Here is a 14,455-nt window from a genome sequence, read left to right as displayed (position 1 = left end):
AGCTGCCGCCGGTACTCTCTACGCCCCAACCGGGGATCCAACCCGCAACTTAGGTACGTGCCCTGACCGGGAATTGAACCCACAACCTTTTTGGTGTATGGGATGACACTCCAACCAAATTCCAACCAACTGAGCCACCTGGTTAGGGTAGAAAGATGTCTTTTTATGGGGCTCAGTCTCATTATAGTCCTGGGTGAAAATATACCATGACAATATGGTTTGCATTACACAGAGACTCTGTAGGAAGTGTCCTGGGGCCCAGAGGAAGGCATTCAGTGTGCACACTAGGACAGGTAGATCAAGGTGTTCAGAAGTAAGGGACCAGCATGTGCTAGGGTACAGGGTGTGAACAAATAGGGATGCTGGGACCATGGGGTAGGTAGACAGGAAGATAGGAGAGGTTGAGTAGGTTCTTACAGGCTGGGCTGGAATGAGAGTTTAGGTATCCTAATATTAGACTTGAAAGTACATTTCCATGATCAGTTTTGATCACCCAGGTCCTTGAAAGCAGGTAAGACATTAGGCATAAACCAGATGGGGCCAGTGAAGTTGAAAAGCAAGGCAATTGCAAGACTGACTAATACCTAGGCTTTATGGAACATGGTAAGATTTCTGTTAGGCTGCTGCTGTTGCCACATGTCAAGATACTAGGTGTACTGGTTAATGATGCGGGTTTTTTTCAATAGCTGGAGTTCCACATATGTTGATATATATGCGATTTGATATGTATGCTATTTTGTTGTGACAACAAGCTTCAAAACTTCATATGTCAAATTTGCTGAAGGTGTTAACATCATAGATATTTTTACACTTAAAAGTGTCAAATTTTGTGCCAAAGAACATTTTCGGGAAGTTTTAATTCATGATTTTGAAGAAAAGTGCTGCTGAATACTTTGGGAAGCTTATGGTGAACATACTCCATCTCAAGATACTTGTGAACGCTAGTTTAAACTCTTTAAATGTGATGATTTCGATGTGAAAGACAAAGACATCCAGGTCAACCAAAAAAGTTTGAAGACCAAAAATTACAAGCATTATTGGATGAATATGCGTGTCAAACTCAAAAACAACTTGCAGAAAGATTAAATGTTGCTCAGCAAACAATTTCTGATCATTTACAAGCAATGGGTAAGATTTTTAAAGGGAGGAAAATGGGTGCCACATCAACTGAACAAAAGACAAATGGAAAACTGAAAAGTCATCAGTAAAATGTTGCTTCAACGACACGAAAGTAAGTTTTTTGCATCGACTTGTGACTGGCGGTGAAAAGTGGATTTATTTTGAGAATCCCAAACGCACAAAGTCATGGGTTGATCCAGGTCAACCATCAACATGGGCTGCAAGGCCAAATCGCTTCGGAAAGAAGAAAATGCTCTGTGCTTGGTGGGATCAGGAAGGTGTGTATTATGAGCTTCTAAAACCAGGTGAAACCATTAATATTGATCCCTACTGACAAATAATCAATTTAAACCACGCTTTGATCATGAAACGACCAGAATGTGCCAGAAGACACAGCAAAGTAATTTTGCTTCATGATGAGGCACCATCACACACTTCAAAACCAATTAAAGAAATGTTAAAAGATCTTGCCTGGGAAGTATTAACCCACCCACTGTATTCACCAGACCTTGCCCCTTCATTCAGATTACCACTTGTTCTGATCGATGGCACACGGACTTTCTGAGCAGCACTTCAAAACGTACGAAGAAGTGGAAAATTGGGTCTCGGAATGGTTTGCTTCAAAACAAGAAAAGTTCTATTGGTACGGTATCCACAAATTACCTGAAAGATGGGGAAATGTGTAGCTAGTGATGGACATTACTTTGAATAAAGCACTTTTGATGTTTCTCTCGAAATTATCGTGTTTTCTTTGATCACAAAATCCACTATTAATAACTGGTACACCTAATACAGGGTTGGTAAAGGGAAGACAGATTCACTTTTGGAAATGGTAAGGTCCTTGCAGAACATGTGATTGAACATATCTTGGATTGAATAAGGCTCGAGAAGACTTGGTAGAAGAGGGTTAAGGATGGATCAGCATTTATGGGTAACTGGCCAAAGAAAGGACTAGGGTGTGGGGGCTGATTCCCACCTTTTGGGAAGCTCACATTTTCTCCTGGAGTCCCAAGTAGCATTAGCTCTCCCACTTGACAGGGACCACATTTCCCGTCTGGTAGACTCCTCCTATAGCTAACCGCCTGTTTTCTCCTGTTGCTCCGGTGACCCAGGTCAGAACAGGGAAATGTTGCACAGGCTCAGAGTGAGACCCTACATACACCCCAGAAGGAGTGTGTGTGGGGAATAAACACTGCATTTGCGTCATCTAGGTGAGGGTATTGAAATGAAATCTTCTCGTAGCTCTGTGCATTGTGGGTTAGCATATCATTTTGAGTGGCACAGAACCAATCACCTTATACCCTCATACCTGGATTTCTGTTTGATTAACTCCCAAGGCTCCTCCTTAGGGCCTCCTGTTTTGCACACTGGTTACCTCAGCACTTCACTGCTCTACAACTAGAAAGAATTTTGGTGCAAAGTGTATGCAGGTTGTCGTCCTAGGATCCTGGTTTCCTAACAGGCTCTGGAAAGGCTCGTTAAGTGTTTTTTATGGAGAAAGACAGTTGGCCCTTGAACAACATGAGTTTGAACTGTGCAGGTCCAGTTAGTAAGTGGAGTTTTTTCAGATGACCTGCACAGTTCAAATGCAAGTTGTACAAGGGCGGACTCCACAGTTTGGAAGATACTCCATATCTGTATGTGGAAGGCTGACTTCTTTGTTTTTTTTACCTTTTTATTGCATTTATCGGGTGACATCTATCTATATGAAGGGCTAATATGCTAATTGTCCCTCTGCCCATCTGACCTGTCGCTATGATGCACACTGACCACCAGGGGGCAGACGCTCAATGCAGGAGCTGCCGAGCTGCACTGACTTGGCAGCAGTGGTTCTCAGGTGATGCACCCTAAAACGAGAGAGGAGGGAATCCGATTCCTCAAGGGGCCACATGACTCCACCTTCAGCTGTGGGTTTGTTGCTGGGGCACTGTCGCCCTGAATCTGGTTTACTGCACACTTGTGTTTGCATTCCACACCCTGTACACCCTGTACTATGACAGCAAATTTGCAGAGTGCCCTCTCCCTGCAGGCCAGGCCAAGGGACCCCCACCTGCTGGAGGGACCCCCACTCACTCCGCAGACGCCAGGGAGGGACTGTGGGAGGTTGGCTCCAGGGTGTGTCCAGCCAGTCTCGCCCGGTCCCGCCTTGCTGGCCACCTTCTAATTAATTTCCTTTCCATGTGCATGGATCCGTGCACCGGGTCACTAGTTGGGTAATAAAATTATATAGGTTTCAGTGTAGTTTGATGATGTATCATCTGTATATTGTATTGTGTGTTTACCAGCCCAAGTCAAATCTCTTTCCATCACCATTCATCCCCCTGGACCCTCTTCTACCCGCTCCCCCCTTTCCCCTGTGGTTATCACCATACTGTTTTCTGTGTCAGATGTTTTTGTTTTGTTTTAATCCTCATCCCAGGATGTTTTTTTCCGCTGATTTTTTTTTAAAGAGAGAGTGAAAGGGAGGGAGGGAGGAGGGGGAGAGACAGAGAGAGAGAAGCATCGATGTGAGAGACACATCTACTGGTTGCCTCCTGTACGTGCCCCAACCAGGGGCAGGGAGCAAATCTGCAACCAAGATACCTGCTCTTGACTGGATTTGAACCCAAGGCCCTTTGGTCCGAGGGCTGACCCTCAATCTGGAGCCAAACTGGCCAGGGCTGATGTGCTTTTCTGTATTTGTTTTTTGGGGGGCTTAATCTCTTCACTTTTTCACTCAGCCCCGCAGTTCCCCTCCCTTCTGACAGCTGTCAGACTATGAATCTATTTTGCTTATTTTGTGAGGGCTGACTAGTTTTATATGTGGATTTAAGACTTCATAGGAATGCCCTGACCGGTTTGGCTCAGTGGATAGAGCGTCGGCCTGCGGACTGAGGGGTCCCGGGTTCGATTCCGGTCAAGGGCATGTACCTTGGCTGCGGGCACGTCCCCAGTGGGGAGTGTGCAGGAAGCAGCCGATCGATATTTCTCTCTCATCGATGTTTCTAACTCTCTATCACTCTCCCTTCCTCTCTGTAAAAAATCAATAAAATATATTTAAAAAAAAAAAAAAAAGACTTCATAGGAAGCCAGCACCCCTAACCCCCATGTTCAAGGGTCAACTGTATGTACTCATATTTCCTTTAATTCCATCACAAGAAGAATATCTACTAGAATTTATAAAGTTTTGCTTTTGTGATTGGCATGTTTTCTGGGCATAGTGTAACCTATAATGCCTTCCTCCAGGGGGTGGCAGGGAGCAAAGGGAGTAATTTAGCCTGCTGCTGTCAGTGCCAGGAGGAACCCTAGAATTTTATTTGGTAGCTTGTGGTCTTCCATGTTTAGATGCTACTGTCTCCCCCTGGGAATTGCTCTAATTGTACAATTACTCTTTCCCATGGAAAAGGCAAAAGAGAAGCTCTGCCCGCTAGCAGAGTGCCCTAAGTTCAATGCCTTCTGGCACACCTGGCTCCCACCCCCGGACCCTTTGTACACGCCCCTCTAACCTACACTACAGGGCTAGCTAGAGTCTCAAGGGCGGACCCTCTGGCATAGCCCTGGAGGAGCACTAACTGGCGAATGAGGAATATTCGCCATGGTGACAGGCAGGAAGGGTGACAGTTTGGGGAGCCTGCTGCCCCACCCCTGGAAGGCAGCGAGCTGCCCCTGAGCCTCCGCAGCGTTGAGCTGTGTAGCTGAGCTCTGCATGTGCAGCCGGCCAGGTTGGAAGCAGGAAAACCCACACAAGTACAAGCGGACTTTTTATTTAAAAAAATCACTCATTCCGCACGTCCAACCCCTGGTAGTTCCAGCTGCTGCCTCAGCTCCTTTCCAGGTCGTCCACCAAGTAGGGTTGGGTGACCCTCAAGGCCTGAAGGAGCCGATCTTTGCAGGCCAGGTTCCAGGCTGGAGCATAGCTGAAGAGCTTCCGCATCTTGTCTGGATTGGTGGCCTCCGCCCGCACTGCCTGGTACTGCTCCTCCCTCAGGATGCTCCCGTACAGAGCATCCAGCACGCCGTTCACGTCGGTGACCCGCTGAATGAGGGCCTCCCGGTGCCGGTCCACAAAGTGCGGGGCTGCGGGAAAGGGGGGGAGAGCAGATGATTAGGCACCCTGGGTGGGGACTGGGGCCTGTTCCTGCGGAACCCTGCTCGCTTCAGATTGGCTCTAAATGCGCCCTAACGGGGTGGGGCTCCAGACACAGTGCGATGAGTGTAACATCTCCCCAGCGAGGCTCCGCCCAAGGTGTGTGAGCAGGTGGGCTGGTGGGAGGGCTGGCCCAACCTAGCTCTCTCCCAATGCGAGTGTTCTGGTGGCAGATGGGCTGTGCAGGGCTGTGGTCGGTGAGGCTGGTGAGGTGCCAGGAAGGTGAGTTTGGGTGTGAAGGCCTCACCTGGTGTGGCTGGCACCTGGGGAGGAGAGGCCTGGATCCCTGCTGGCGCGGGTCCAGAGCCTGTAAGGAAAGAGACCAGATCAGGGGCCCTTCCTCTCCCTTCCCATGGTGTCTCCAGGCTCGCGGGGTCTGGACCGAGCGCGGGAAGCCTCCCTCCCCGGCAGGAAGAGCTTTATTCGGGGGCAGGAGAAACAGGAAGCGAAAGAGCCCCAGGGGCACATGCTCGGCTGGGGGTTGGGTTAGGCGAGGGGCTCCGGGGGCGGAGGGCTCCTCACCCGGGGCCCGGGCCGGGGCCCGCAGCCGCTCCGCGGTGTCCTGCATGCCCATGTCGCGCAGCACCTGGACGGTGAGCTCGGCGGCGTAGGCCTCCAGGTAGCAGCTGACGAGCTTGTCGGTCAGGTCCACGGCGTCCATGGGCAGCAGTGCCCCCCGCGGGATGCGCCCGTAGCCGTCGCGCAGGGGCACGGAGAGCAGCTTCATCTTGAACTTCTTGAGCTCATCGGCGGTCAGCTCCTCCAGCGCATCCAGGATGGCGTCCCGCCTGCCCGCCATGGCGCCGGGGTCCCCCGCCGCCGCCGCAGCTGCGACTCACCGGGGTATCCGCCCACTAGGAAGTCTCCTCTGGGGCGGGACCTGCAGCTTCCCGCCTTCTCCCGACACCGCCTCTGCCCCAGCCCGTTGCCCTGGGGGAGAGTTAGGTCACCCCAGACGATCCCTGTGTTCCTTCTCCCGCCCCCCTGCTCCCAAGGCCTCCGGTGCCAGTCCCTTGGCCATGGAGAGGGGGCGCCTGGAACCGGTCCTCCAGCTGGTCCGCAAGGTGGGACACGGGAGACCAGACGGGAGAGGGAGGCGCTCATGGGTGGTGCCCGGGACTCCAGACTTGCATTAGCTGGCACGGACCAGGAACCCAGTTTACTGGAGTGCCAAGGCTTAGAGTCTTGGAATTCAGAAGCCCCGACATCTCCCCCTTCCCCTAAACCTTAGCATCCTCTCTCACATGCCAGAGGATGTTAGAATCAGAATCCTAACAGCCAGAACCTCGTAGCTCGCAATTCCACATACTGGGGAGAAATGAGGTATTAAAAAAAGGGAGGAGCCCTAACTGGTTTGGCTCAGTGGATGGAGCGTCAGCCGTCGGACTGAAGGGTCCCAGGTTCGATTCTGGTCAAGGGCATGTACCTTGGCTGCGGGCACATCCCCAGTTGGGGGTGTGCAGAAGGCAGCTGATCAATGTTTCTCATCGATGTTTCTAACTCTCTATCCCTCTCCCTTCCTCTCTGTAAAAAATCAATAAAATATATTTTAAAAAAGCGAAACATATACCTCTTTTTTTTTTTTTTTTAAAGGGAGAATAGCTGTGTGTACTTTATCTCTCAGCCTCCGTTTCCTTACCTGTAAAATGGAGATAACACCCGCTTATCCACTTAGTAAATATTCCAGCATGACCGGGGCTCCTGAAACCTTGTCAAAACTTCCTGGGAGAGCCAGGATTTGGTCCCAGGAGCCGAGGGTCTGGGGATGCGATGACAAGAGACACTTGTAATAGTTGAGAAAATTCTGGACTGGAGGGAAAGCCATGGGTGGGAGTCACTCTGGGTGGTTTGCCCCGGATGAGCCGGTGAAAGCTTGGGGATTGGAGGCCAAGCTGTGCCCAGAACCCTTCGCTTGCTCTTCACACGGCTGGGAAGGCGCGGTTGGTCTGGCCTTGTGGGTCTCACAGCCTTGTCTTGCTCCACATCCTGTTCTCCCTCCAGCTCAGTTCCACCCACACTGGCCTCTCAGTTCCTCAGATGTGCCAGGTGCCTCTGCTGCTTTTCAGTCTTTGCACATGCTGCTCCCTCCACCTGGGAATCTGTTCCCTCACTCATTGCCTGATAAGCTCTTGAGACTTTAGGTCTCAAGTTAAATGTCACCTTCTCAGGGAGACCAGGTTTAGAATGCCTCCCAGAGTAGTTCACAACACCTGCTCCTTACCTGTAGCTCTCACAGCAATCGTGGCTACATTGCAGTAACTCGGTGTGTGTGTTTAGTACCAATCTTCCTAGCATCACATCATGCCTGCCCACATCATTGTTACAGCTACAGCATCCAAACAGTTCCTGGCCTGTAGTAAGTGCTCAATAAATCTTCGTGGAATCAACAATGAGCGAATGGGTCTATGGTACCCTCAAGGGAGGGTACCAGGAACTGGAAGGGGTGCCTCGCAGCTCCCAGGAGCTGAAGGACTGTGGCCTTGAAGCCGTGCGGTCCCCAGTTGGAATTCTGGCTCTTGTTCCTAGTCGGGTACTGGGACTCCATTTATCCCTTTCAACGGTGCTGTAACAATCACCATTCCTTCTAGTGATGTGATCCTGACATATTGCACATCCATTTGTTTGTTTATTTATTTGGCATTCATCTCAATTCATCAGAATGTGAGTTTCATGAGTCTCGACCCTTAAGGTTAGATAAGGGACACTGTGCCTCTTCCCTTATCCCTGCGTATCACCACCCAGGAGTCTTCTTTTTGGGCCCAGCTTGTCCCTGGCATCCAACCCCAGTCACCTTCCTGCTCATACACATAGGAGAACCTGGCTGTGCTTTTCACCGGACATCGCCTCAGAGCAAGTGCCAGCACTTTGGTGTGATGTCGCAAGGAGGCAAAGGGACAAGGGTCCCGGGACACTCAGCCCGTCCTCTCCTAGAACTGGAAGCCTCACTCCTGCAGTGGTTTCCGGCTGGAACTCAGCGGGAGCAAGTGGTGCTGCTTGGGTGCCTGTGCTCTCGGAGAACATCGTAGACACTGAACTCAGGAGGTTTGGGAAGAATCTATATTATTCTAAAAACAGGTCTTAAGGATCTGCTAGATGCCCAACCCCATGATAAGTGCTGGTGAGAGACAAATAATAGTAACAACAGCTTTCATTTCTTTAATGTACTATGTCCCTGGCACTGTGCTAAGCACGTAACATTCCTAATCTCATTGAATTCTCCCAATAGCCCCCTGAGGCATGTGTGTCTAGCCCGCCTTCCAGAGGAGAAAATGGAGGTTTTCAGAAATTACCCTGGAAGCCTACGCTGGTAACACCTGAGAAAACAGGTTGAACCCATGTCCATCTGACTCCCAGGCCCAGATGCCAGCCACCATTTTAAAGTTCCACGTCTGTCCTCAAAAATTGACAAATTGCTTGGAGAGTTATGTAGAAGGGACTTTATGCCTCCTCCAGACTGTCCACCAACACCCTCAGGAGGGCAGGCATTGCAGTAACAGTAATGCTAACAGAAACTTCCTCCTCCTCGAAGACTGCGGAACAGTGGGACAAGCAGGAGAGAAGGGGTGTCAGACCCACTCACATTTGATTCCCAGGCCCTCTGCCTCTTAGCTGTGTGACGTAGGGAGGTCACAGCCCCTCTCTGGGCTCTGCATGCTGTGTCATGAATAGGCTCACCTCATTGAAAAGGACTGTAAGTTGCCCAGGGTCCCACAGGCAGGTAGAGGTAAGGTGCCCAGGGTCCCCCAGGCAGGTAGAGGTAGAGCCTGCTCATTCCTGGAGACTGCCAGGGTGGTTTGCCCTGGGGGGGGTGGGGAATAGGGGGGCTTGGGCAGCTCTCTGGGAATCCATGGTAATCGCTTCTGCCTTGACCCCCTTTTCTGGGGGAAGTCTCAGAGCTCTGAGCTTTGACCCCTGGCAGAAAAGAACCTCCTAGTCTTACCTCTTGGCCCACCCTTGCCCCCTGGATTAGAGCCAGAGCAGTTGGCGGTAAGTTGGTTCCTGGGTGTGACCCTCCACCCAACAAAGTAACCCTTTGATTGCTGGAGCCAGATTGCGCCTCCTGGGTCCGGAGGGCCCATAGACTTCCAGGAATTGGGCAAGTCACTTAATCTCTTTGTGCCTCCTGGCCTCCCTGTCAGATAGGAATAATGCCGAGGTTATTATAAGGTTACAATTGGATTTAGGAGGTTATAAATGGATTAAGAATTGTGAAGTGCTGAAACCGGTTTGGCTCAGTGGATAGAGCGTCGGCCTGCGGACTGAAAGGTCCCAGGTTCGATTCCGGTCAAGGGCATGTACCTGAGTTGCGGGCACATCCCCAGTAGGAGATGTGCAGGAGGCAGCTGATCAATGTTTCTCTCTCATCGATGTTTCTAGCTCTCTATCTCTCTCCCTTCCTCTCTGTAAAAAATCAATAAAATATATTAAAAAAAAAAAAGAATTGTGAAGTGCTTGGAACAGGCCTGACACATAGTAGGTGCCCTTGTCATTATTGAAGTCTCTGAGCCTCAGTTTCTCAATTTGGGGATGATGCAGGGAAGATTCATTGGAATAATTAGTAATAATTGTAATGATATCAATTGCCAACGTTTAGTGAACATTTTCTATGGTCCTGGCATTGTTCTAAGTGCTTTACATGAATTAGCTTGTTGAATCTTCATAACAATCCAATGCTCTGATCTTTAAATAACCCTCATTTTACAGGTGAGTAAATCATGTTAAATAACTTGCCCAAGGTCACACAACAAGGAAAGAGCAGAGTCAAGTTTTAACCTAGCCCTTCCTAAGCCCTTTGGTGCCAGCACCCCCCCCCCCCCCGGAGTTTACGTATATTGTCTAGTTTAATCCTCACGACAAGGCTACAGGGCTGGTGTCCTTATCCTTATATTGTAGCTGAAGATGCTGAAGCCCAGAGTGGGAGGCGATTTTCCTGAGCTCGTGGTGTCAGCATTCAGGCCCTGCTTCCGCAGCGGTCCTGCTTGGGGAGTTCTGGCTTCCTTTGCATGTTTCCAATGCAAGGGGCTCTCATCTCCCGCTGCACTCGCCACTCCAGCGCTTGGGATGCCCTCCCTTAGGACAAGCTAACACCTGCCGCCTCGGAGCTCTGGGCCCCAGCCCTGTCTTAGGGTCAGCGACACGTGTCCTCCTCTCCTCCCCTAGACATGATCCCTGGCCCCTTCTCGTCCTCTAATCTGTTGTAGACAATCCATGTCCCTTCCCATGGTCAGAGGTCAGACCAGGCTCATCTACAGAAAGGGAATCAGTCGACTGTGTCCTCCCTGTCCTGGGTTCCCACTCTTTCAGCCCAAGCCTGGCAGGGATGAGAACTCCAGGTGAGGTCTACCTTCGGGATGTTGACTTTCTGAGCCAAAGTGAAGTGGCTTGTGGTTTCAGAGTCCAGCTCCAGGTATGCTCTTCCCTTTACCCCCCTCCTGTTTGCCAACCCCAGGCCAAGTCCGAGCCATCAAAAGTGGCAGAGAGACAACCAGAGACTTAGAGATACAGTGGGGAAATCAGACGTCTCTGGATCCTGGGAGAAAGCCTTAGCTCCTTGAGACTGCTCACATATCAGGAGATTCAGTCTGGAGTCATTTGTACAGGTAATTGCTCCGATTCAAAAAAATAGTAAAACTCTTATCTCTTTCTGAGGGGCCCAAGTGATTACAGTTTGAACAAAGTTCCTAGGCTAAGCCCCAAGGTGCCAGGAAGCCTGGAGTAGCTTCCTCATCAGGCCAGCATGCACCATGCAAGATCTTTAAGCATTCCAGAAGAAATGAGCCCCAGGGCTTGGAGATAAGTCCAGAGCTGGAGACTTGTCATAAAAGCCAAGATGTGCAAGGAGCTATCCGGACTCCGGAGGAGATTTATTTAGACATTTAAGCGAGGAGGGGGACAGTTGCCTCCCCCCCCTCTAAAAAATATATATATTTTTGCCCTAGCTGGTTTGGCTCAGCGGATAGAGCATTGGCCTGCAGGCTGAAGGGTCCCAGGTTCGGTTCGGGTCAAGGGCACGTGCCTCAGTTGCAGGCTTGATCCCTGGCCCTGGTTGCAGTGCCTGCAGGAGACAACCAATTGAGGTGTCTCATTATTGATGTTTCTGCCTTTCTCTCTCTATATCCCTTCCTCTCTGAAATCAATAAAAATATGTTGTTTTTAAAAAAATCTTAATGGATTTTTAGAGAGAGGTAAATATCAATTGGCTGCCTCCTTCACACCCACATGGGAATTCGAGCCCACAGCCTGGGCATGTGCCCGGACCAGGAATCAAACCAGCAACCTTTTGGTGCAGGGGCTGATGCCCAACCCGCTGAGCCACACCAGCCAGGGCGCCTCCTTCCCCTTTAAAAACAGAAAAAATAGTTATGTTTTTAATTAATTTTAATATATTTTTATTGATTTCAGAGAGAGGAAGGGAGAGAGAGAAAGAAACATCAATGATGAGAGAGAATCATTGATCGGCTGCCTCCTGCATGCCCCCCACTGGGGATCGAGCCTCCAACCCGGGCATGCTCCTTTGACTGGAATTGAACCTGGGACCCTTCAGTCTGCAGGCCAACGCTCTATCCACTGAGCCAAACCAGCTAGAGCAGGAAAAATAATTTTTGTTGCTCACCTATGGGGTATCTGGCTACTCTCACAGGTTCATGGACCTGGCTCTCATCGCACCATCCCAGGGTGCAGGGGGCTGAACATGTGCCACTTACTGTGAGTAATTAATGAGAAGTCTGTCTCTGATCCAGAACACCTTGTGTGCAAATTTGGCATAAAACACATAAACATGAATATGAAAATCCCAAGAGAGAGAGTCCAAAGAGGAAGTTAAGTGACTGAAACAGAAACAGAAACTCAGAGACGGAGAGCAGTCGGGGGAAAAGAGTAAATCGGGTAAAGGCTGAGAGGGGTGCCCGGGAGGCCAGAAGCTCCTGGGTTGATTTCTTTGTTGAGTATGTACTGAGCACCTGCTGGGCGCCACACACTTACTTTTAAGGTGGAGACAAGCAGTGAACACACGTATGCTGGTAGGAGGAGACGGGCGAAAAACGAAGTTAAATATTTTGCGTGTCAGGTGGTGATAAATGTTATGAAGACAAGGAAAGCAGGGAAGGGAGACGTGAGATTTAAAATCTGGGAGTTAGGAAAAGCTGCACTGAAAAAGTGACATTGGCTAAAGATCTTCCTTTGAGAGACCAAGGTGGCCAACTTTGAGGATAAGGTGTCGGATGAGGAGAAGGTATGCATAGCTGCTAATTCATCACTCATGCACCCCCAGGGGAATTTATTTATTTATTTATTTAAAATATATTTTATTCATTTTTTACAGAGAGGAAGGGAGAGAGATAGAGAGTCAGAAACATCGATGAGAGAGAAACATCGATCAGCTGCCTCCTGCACATCTCCTACTGGGGATATGCCCGCAACCCAGGTACATGCCCTTGACCGGAATCGAACCTGGGACCTTTCAGTCCACAGGCCGACGCTCTATCCACTGAGCCAAACCGGTTTTGGCTATTTTTTATAATTTATTGATTTTTTACAGAGAGGAAGGGAGAGGGATAGAGAGTCAGAAACATCGATGAGAGAGAAACATCAATTCAGCTGCCTCCTGCACACCCCCCACTGGGGATGTGTCCGCAACCAAGGCACATGCCCCAGACCGGAATCGAACCCGGGACCCTTCAGTCCCCAGGCCGACGCTCCATCCAGTGAGCCAAACCAGCCAGGGCACCCCCAGGGGAATTTAATGAAGTATTCAGTGATGTTCGGCTACTACTATCCCTCAGGGAAGGGGCAGCGCATGCATTTGCCCAGTATAACATGGATCAGTTCACACCTGTGAAGATAGAAGGGTAGGAAGATCAAGTCTTAATTACAGAACACGGTGACTTGGGTAACAGCAGATTTTTAGATCCCAGAAACAAAATTCCCTTTAAGTTCGATCACTTACGGAAAGAAGCAAGTGACCCCCCTGCCAGAGGAAGTAGATGGAGGTCTGAAGTCTTGGAGAGAATCCTGTGACAGCGCTTTAAGGGCCTATGTGAAAGACCATTATTCCAGTGGCTTCTGTACTGTTTATGCTAAAACTATAGGTGGGCAACAGACCATTCTTGCGTGTATTGAAAGCCACCAGTTTCAGCCTAAACATTTCTGGAATGGTCGTTGGAGATCAGAATGGAAGTTCACCCTCACACCGCCTACAGCCCAGGTGGTTGGAGTACTTAAGATTCAGGTACACTATTATGAAGATGGCAATGTTCAGTTGGTTAGTCATAAAGACGTACAGGATTCAGTAACTGTTTCGAATGAAGCACAAACTGCCAAGGAGTTTATTAAAATCATAGAACATGCAGAAAATGAGTATCAGACAGCAATTAGTGAAAACGATCAATGTCGGACACCACATTCAAGGCCTTGCGCCGGCACCTTCCAGTTACCTGCACCAAAATCGACTGGAACAAGATACTCAGCTACAAGATTGGCAAAGAAATGCAGAGTGCTTAAAGGCTGAATGTAAGATTCCTCAGTACATGGAAAGAAAGGTTTCAATGTATGGTCATCCTATCTAATAATAGAGAAACATGCAAATTGACCATATCCCTGAACGCTTCCCATTGGCTAATCAGGGTGATATGCAAATTAACTGCCAACCAAGATGGTGGCCGGCAGCCAGGCAGCTGAAGAGAACAGGAGGCTTGCTTGGTCCAGTGAAGGAGGAAGCCAAGGTTCACTGCCTGCCGCTGCCGGCCTATGAGCTGCAGTCTAAGAAACAATGTTGCAATTATAGAAGCTAAACAAGCTCCAGATAGCTGCTTTCAGCCAGCCGGGCCTCTGAGCTTAGGGCGGCAGTGATGGCAACAGTGTTTCAATTATAGAACACAAACAAACTCCAGATACCTGCTTTCAGCAGCCGAGGCCTCAAGCTGGAGCCGGCCTCAGAGCTAAAGCCGGCTCTCAGTTCCAGTGACAGCCATAGAAAGTAAATAAATCCCAGAATAAAAAGAAAAAAAGAAAAAAAGGAGAGGCTGGGAGCTTCAGTCACCCGCCAGCCTGAAAATGGCCCTCAGCCCCTCACCCAAACTGGCCAGGCACCCCAGTGAGGACCCCCACCCTGAAGGGGGTGCAGGCAGCCTAAAAACAGCCATCATCCCCTCATCCAGGCTGGCCAGGCACCCCAGTGGGGACCCCCACCCTGAAGGGGGTGTGACCAGATGC

General features: G+C 49.7%; 1 protein-coding gene and 1 pseudogene across 1 annotated transcript; one reads left to right on the top strand and one right to left on the bottom strand.

The window, feature by feature from the left end:
- Positions 1-4,846: 4,846 nt before the first annotated feature.
- PYCARD (PYD and CARD domain containing) lies at positions 4,847-6,144 on the bottom strand. Its single transcript, XM_059692168.1, has 3 exons — positions 5,768-6,144; positions 5,493-5,552; positions 4,847-5,175 (listed from the first exon to the last, which is right to left on the bottom strand). Exons 1-3 carry the CDS (start codon positions 6,042-6,044, stop codon positions 4,919-4,921), a joined length of 594 nt encoding a protein of 197 aa, XP_059548151.1. The 5' UTR covers positions 6,045-6,144; the 3' UTR covers positions 4,847-4,918.
- Positions 6,145-7,634: 1,490 nt separating this feature from the next.
- Positions 7,635-13,817, top strand: LOC132232552 (F-actin-capping protein subunit alpha-1-like; annotated as a pseudogene).
- The last annotated feature ends 638 nt before the right edge of the window (positions 13,818-14,455 follow it).

The sequence above is a fragment of the Myotis daubentonii genome, chromosome 4 (genome assembly GCF_963259705.1).
Source record: "Myotis daubentonii chromosome 4, mMyoDau2.1, whole genome shotgun sequence".
NCBI classification, from domain to species: Eukaryota; Metazoa; Chordata; class Mammalia; order Chiroptera; family Vespertilionidae; genus Myotis; species Myotis daubentonii.
Note: the sequence above shows the minus strand (reverse complement) of the source record. Positions and strands in the feature narration are given on the sequence as shown.